General features: G+C 46.7%; 1 protein-coding gene across 1 annotated transcript; it reads left to right on the plus strand.

Annotated features, from left to right (window-relative positions):
* The first annotated feature begins 387 nt into the window (after nt 1-387).
* LOC137736002 (uncharacterized) lies at nt 388-1,227 on the plus strand. The gene has a single exon (XM_088700685.1). It carries the CDS (start codon nt 388-390, stop codon nt 1,225-1,227), a length of 840 nt encoding a protein of 279 aa, XP_088556811.1.
* The last annotated feature ends 5,826 nt before the right edge of the window (nt 1,228-7,053 follow it).

The following is a 7,053-nucleotide window of genomic DNA, read 5'->3' on the forward strand; positions in this document are numbered from 1 at the left end:
CTCCAGGTTCTAGTTGCTTAGCAGGTTCGATGGTTTCCCAGAGGGTTCTTCCGGCTTTTCTGACAGACACTCACCAGCGTAGGGTCACCTTCGGGTGTACTATTGTCGCATCTTTTCTTTTGGACTGCTGTAGACTTTGCTCTGAACTTGTGTCTCACTTACGCTAGCACTTGTTTTAGTACTCTGTATGCTAGTTTTTAATTATTCGTACTTTTGTACTACTATTTTTATTAGCTTCCGCACGTGCACATGGTTACGTCACCTCCGTGTGACGGCCAGCACGCCCTGATCTCGGTCGGGGTGTGTCAGTTTGGTATCAGAGCCTAGGTTTGGCAGTCATGTGTCTTTGTGAGTATTCTAATGGTTTTGGTGTCTTCTGTCAGAATTATGCCGCCTTGTCGGGAACCACGTCGCTCTTCTGAGTCTAGTTTCCCCGATATTACTCAGTTGGGGGAAGCTATTGCTACCGCCATTCAGACAGCGATTCGCCCTCCCCAGAGGACTCATCTGGAGACTATGTACAATCTGAAATTGGATAAATTCGAAGGTAATGAGGGTCACGAGGGCGTAGAGCGATGGTTAGAGCACATTGAGAAGACTTTCCGTGTGTTGCACAATCAGGGGAACCTTCCTATTGAGAGGTGGGTCGAGACGACCTCATGGTTTCTGGGTACGGAGTCTACAGCCTGGTGGGAACAGGAGCTTCGCCGTTTGACTCCAGTTGAGAGGGCTGATTGGAACGTTTTCAAAGAGTTGTTCAAGAGGAGATTTGTGCCTCCTGAGTATGTCGATCGTAAGAAGCAGGAGTTCACCGAGCTGAGACAGCGGAAGATGACGGCTAATGAGTACTATCGTAGGTTTACTGATCTGTCTCGCTACCATCCTGACGTTGCTGGTAATCCGGCGGAGATGCTTCGTCGTTTCCGCCTAGGTACTAAGAAGAGGTGGCGTACAATGGCGACCACTACCCACTGTGAGACCTACCAGGATTTCTACGAGATATTGTTGAGGATTGAGGATTCTGAGAACATGTCGAGCGAGAGTGAGGAAGAAGAAAAAGATGGCAATCAGAAGAAAGATGACAAGGGTAAAGGTCAAGCGTCGCTCGGGCCTCGCAAGACTCAGAACTTCAAGAGGGGTGGAGCTAGTTCAAGTTCTTCTAGTGGTGGTTTCAGTGCCTCTGGACAGGGACGAGGAGGTATGTTTGCTGGGGGCGCTCGAGGCTAGAGACAGGGTGATGGTGGTCGAGGCAGAGCTCCAATTTGCCGTAGATGTAATAACCGGCATTTCAATGAGTGCCGGCGTGGCAGCAGTGGTTGCTTCACGTGTGGGCAGATGGGACATCGGGCTGCGAATTGTCCCCAGAGTCAGCAGCAGAAGCCGCAACAGACTTTCATGCCACCACCTGCACCGATTCAGCAGATTCAGGGTCCGAGTAGTTATGGCCAGGCAGGTCGAGGTGGTGCCTACCACTACCAGGGTGATGCTGTTCCTTATGCCCCGGGACAGTATCAGTATCCCCAGGACCCGTATTCCCAGGGTGGTTATCCCCCGTATCCTGGCGGCTATATGCCGTATCCTCCAGCTTCAGCATGTGGTTCTCAGTGGTTTCAGGGAGGACAGTTTCAGCCAGGAGAGATTGCTACTAGTACTGCAGGGTATTCGAGACAATCGGGTCAGCCCGGTCAGGGGTGTGGTACTCAGAGTCGCAGTGGTCAGGCGAGCAGAGGTCGCGGTGGACGACAGCAGGGCCAGGGGCGTATTCACAATATTTCTCTACAGGATGCTTAGAACAACCCGGATCTGATTATGGGTACGTTAAACATTCTTGGTTATTTTGCTAGAGTCTTAATTGATTGCGGAGCTACACATTCTGTAATTTCTCATACATTTGCTCAAGTGACGCAACCTCGCCCCACACCTCTAGGGTATGAATTAGAGTTCACTATGCCTAGAGGAGAGAGATGTATCGTAGATCGTGTGTACCCAGGATGTCCAGTGATAGTTGAGGGTGTTGTTTTGCCAGCTGATCTTATCCCGTTAGATATTGTTGACTTTGATGTGATACTGGGCACAGATTGGTTGCATTTCTATCGTGCCAATATTTATTGTTACGGGAAAGTAGTTACGTTACACCGTCCTGGACTACCTGTGGTTACTTTTGTGGGTGAGCAGAGTGGGGTGAGACATGGCGTTATTTCGGCGTTGCGAGCGAAAAAGTTGTTGTCTAAAGGTTGCCAGGGGTACCTAGCTCATGTGGTGTTAGATGAGGCTGTTTCTAGCAGAGTTGAGGATGTGAGAGTGGTCAGACACTTTCCCGATGTTTTCCCCGAGGATTTACCTGGTTTACCACCAGATCGAGACATGGAGTTTACTATTGAGTTGCTTCCAGGTACTAATCCTATTTCTTTAACTCCTTATCGTATGGCTCCCGCTGAGTTAAGGGAATTGAAAGTTCAGTTGCAGGAACTAGTGGATAAGGGGTTCATTCAGCCTAGTACTTCGCCTTGGGGCGCTCCAGTATTGTTTGTTAGAAAGAAAGACGGAACTTTGAGGCTGTGTATTGACTACAGGCAATTGAATCGGGTGACGATTAAAAACCGTTATCCGTTGCCTCGTATCGACGATTTGTTTGATCAGCTTCGAGGTGCTTGTGTGTTCTCCAAGATTGACTTGAGGTCTGGGTATTATCAGCTGAAGATTAGTAGGGATGACGTCCCTAAGACGGCGCTCCGGACTCGTTACGGTCATTACGAGTTTCTGGTTATGCCATTTGGGTTGACGAATGCACCAGCTGCTTTTATGGATTTAATGAACCGGGTGTTCCAACCATATTTGGATAGATTTGTTATTGTCTTCATCGATGACATTCTGGTATATTCTAAGTCGAAGGCGGAACATGTTCGACATCTTACTTTGGTGTTGAAGAGGTTGAGGGAACACCAATTGTATGCTAAGTTTAGCAAGTGCCAGTTTTGGTTAGATCAAGTTGCGTTTTTGGGGCACGTTATTTCTGCTCAGGGTATTCTGGTTGACCCTCAGAAGGTCGCAGCTATGGAAAGTTGGGAGCAACCGAGAACCGTCACTGAGGTGAGGAGTTTCCTTGGTTTGGCGGGGTATTATCGGAGATTCGTTAAGGATTTTTCGGTGATTGCCTTGCCACTGACGAGGTTAACGAGGAAGGATGTTAAATTTGAGTGGGATGATAAGTGTGAGCAGAGTTTCCAGCAGTTGAAGCATTGTCTCACTCATGCACCTGTTTTGGCACTCCCAGACGATAGTGGTGATTTCGAGGTTTATAGCGATGGTTCCTTGAATGGTCTGGGATGTGTATTGATGCAGCATGGTAGGGTGATTGCTTATGCTTCACGGCAGTTGAAACCCCATGAGTTGAATTACCCTACACATGATTTGGAGTTGGCCGCTATCATCTTTGCGTTGAAGTTGTGGAGACACTATCTGTATGGAGAGAAATGTAGGATCTTTACTGATCACAAGAGTCTTCAGTATCTGTTTACTCAGAAGGAACTTAATCTTCGTCAACGGAGGTGGATGGAGTTGCTCAGCGATTTCGATTGCACGATTGATTATCATCCTGGTCGTGCAAACGTAGTGGCTGATGCACTTAGCAGAAAGTCTCAGGGCCGTATCAATGCGTTGTATGCGAGTCATGTTCCTCTTTTGGTGGACTTGCGTGCTACGGGAGTGAGGTTAGAAGCAGAAGATCGAGAAGTGGCGTTACTTGCTAACTTTCAAGTCAGGCCAATCTTAGTTGATCGGGTGCTCGAAGCTCAGGTAGCGGATAGGGAGACTCAAGAACTAATCCAAGCTCGAGATTGAGGAAGGAGGAGAGACCTCAGAGTTCGTGATTCGGATGGCATGTTGATGCAAGAGGGTAGAATGTTCGTGCCTAATAATGTGGATTTGAAGAAAGAAATTCTCGATGAAGCACATATCTCGGCTTACGCCATGCATCCAGGAGCTACTAAAATGTATCATACCATTCGACCATTTTATTATTGGCCGGGTATGAAGAGGGAGATAGCTGAGTATGTGAGTAGGTGTGTTGTTTGTCAGCAGGTTAAAGCAGAAAGAAAGAAGTCGTTTGGATTGTTGCAGCCGCTTCCCATTCCAGAGTGGAAATGGGAAAATATCACTATGGATTTTGTGTACAAGCTCCCGCGTACACATAATGGCTTTGACGGCATTTGGGTGATCATTGATTGACTCACTAAATCGGCACATTTTATTCCAGTGAGAGATAAGTATTCTTTGGGCCGTTTAGCAGAGCTGTTTATCTCGAAGATTGTGAAGTATCATGGTGTCCCTGTGAGTATTGTTTCGGATCGTGATCCATGATTTACATCGAAGTTTTGGGTGGCTTTTCAGGAAGTTTTGGGCACGAGACTACTTTACAGTACAACATATCATCCACAGACAGATGGACAGTCAGAGAGAACTATTCAGACCTTGGAAGATATGTTGCGAGCTTCGGTGTTACAGTTTGGCGATGCTTGGCACCAGCGGTTAGATTTGATGGAATTTTCCTACAACAACAACTTTCATTCGAGTATCGGCATGGCGCCATTTGAGGCATTGTATGGTAGATCTTGTCGCACACCGTTGTGTTGGTCTGAGGTTGGCGAAAGAGTTTTAGTGGGTCCGGAGATTGTTGAGGAGACTACTCAGAATGTTCAGGTAATTAAGTCTAACCTGAAAGCAGCCCAGGACAGGCAGAAGAGTTTAGCAGATCGGCATGCTACGGACAGAGTGTACAAGGTTGGCGATTGGGTATTTCTGAAGCTTTCACCGTGGAGAGGTGTCGTACGGTTTGGAAAGAAGGGTAAGTTGAGTCCCAGGTACATTGGACCATACATGGTCACATAACGAGTTGGCGAGGTAGCTTACAGGTTGGAGTTGCCTCCGGAGTTAGCTAGAGTGCATAACGTGTTTCACGTGTCTATGCTCCGACATTATGTTGCTGATCAGTCTCACGTGATACCTCTTCAACCGTTAGAGATTAATCCAGATTTGACTTATGACGAGGAACCGGTGACGATCATCGATTGGAAGGAAAAGGTTCTGAGGAACAAGACGGTGAACTTAGTGAAAGTTTTGTGCATGAATCATTCAGTCGAGGAAGCTACGTGGGAGACAGAAGATCGGATGAGGGATTTGTATCCTCGGTTGTTCTTTGACCACTAGGGGTTATTACTTTGGTTGTTTTGAATTTCGGGACGAAATTCTGTTAAGGTGGGTAGGTTGTGACATCCCGTCCCGAAAATATCGAAAACGTACATGTGAAATGACTACTTTGCCCCTAGTTCGTTTCGTTATGTTTATTGGTTATTGGTGTGGTGTTGGCATGTGTTGGGCCACACACACACACTCTCACTCTCACTATCTCTCTGTCCCTTTCCCTGTCTCTCTCCCGTGCTCCCATTTTTTCCCTTTCTCTTCGAACATGTACGGACACACCAAGAACCCATCAAACCTTAGCAGATCGAGGAAACCAAGGTCACAGTCGAGATCGTGAAGCTCGTGGGAGTCCAGTCGTACCATTTTCAGGTGAGAACTCCGTCGTTTTCACGTCGATTCGACGATGTCAGTTTTGAGTACTATTCATGCAAAAATAATTTAGCACGTTTTTGGGATTTTGAAGCTCGTAGGTGACTTTGTGAGGTCCCAAGGAGCCTCGGAGTGCTTCATTTGAAGAGTTTTGACGTCGGAATCACTGCGTTTGGAGTTGACCGGGGTTGGGAGGTTTGGACAGGTATGATCTAGTAGTTTTTGACCCTTAAAATTAGTATGGTCGTGTTCTACTAGTTTTAGGCTTCATTTTGGTGCAAGAATCACGAAAAATGGTTGAAAAACGAGAGAGAAAACAAGGTTTGCAGGTTTCGCGATTTTCCGGCGCCGGCGACGGCACCGGAGGTTCGCCGGGGAAGGAGACGGAATATTCCGTCAAGTCTGACGGAATATTCCTGACGCCGTTGACGAAATCCGTTAGAACTAACAGAATATTCCTCACGGCGTCAGTTGACGCCGTCAGCGTGCCAGGCATGTGCCTGCGCGTGGCCGGCGCGTGCGGCGGTGGAAAATTTTTCTAAAAATTTGGGTGTAATCCTGAGGTTGTGTAGAGCACGTTGGTATATTCATTTGTCCAATTTGAGCAATGTATGAGAAGTTATTACGAGAAGTTGGTTATGTGCTTTAAAATTAACGTTTTTATAATTGTTTCGCATATAGGTGATACGTATCCCGAGGACGAGCGTGGTCACTCGAGACAGGGGGGCTACGACCCTTCCACCTATCAGTGAGTGGGCTTTTGGTTTGCCGTATATACCTATATACTATATTTTTCCTAGAAATTGGTTTACATATTATTAGTTATATGCCATGTTTTTATTATTATCGTTTATGCATCATTGCATGCATTTGTAGTGGCATATATATTCATATGCATATTTGGTGCTGTGGACGCACAGGTAAGTGCCAGGTAAGTGGTATTCATGTTTATATTCAGTAGTGGTTTGAGATGTTTAGAGAGCTCATAACCTGTACCCCCGGTGTTAGTGCTCCCGCCGAGAGTAGGGCACAGTCCTTCACGTGATGTTCACCTCCCGCACCACACGCTCAGCTTGGATCCAAGTTAGGTGCACAGTCCTGTCGTACAGACCACTTTAGGTGGTTCCGACTTGTAGGTGACCCGCGATTATTCGCACAACCTTCACGTGATCGTAGCACTAGAGCGTATATATATGTTACACCCAGGCCTGTCGTACAGACCACTTTAGGTGGTTCCGACTCGTGGGCAGGTTCAGTTATTTAGTTTGAGATTTGAGCTCTATATGCAGCCGTACAGGTCACGTTAGGTGACTCCGGATGCCAGATTACATGTTATCGTTATGGTTTATACCTGAGCACTTGCATTTCTTTATGAGGTTTCGACATGGCATATTCTTGAGCATGTTTGGCATATCTATATACATACGTATATATGTTTATTTTCTGGGAAGTATACAGGTTTTACGGCGAGGGGTTAGAATGTAT

The sequence above is a fragment of the Pyrus communis genome, chromosome 9 (genome assembly GCF_041283825.1).
Source record: "Pyrus communis isolate YQ-2024b chromosome 9, ASM4128382v1, whole genome shotgun sequence".
Taxonomy (NCBI): domain Eukaryota; kingdom Viridiplantae; phylum Streptophyta; class Magnoliopsida; order Rosales; family Rosaceae; genus Pyrus; species Pyrus communis.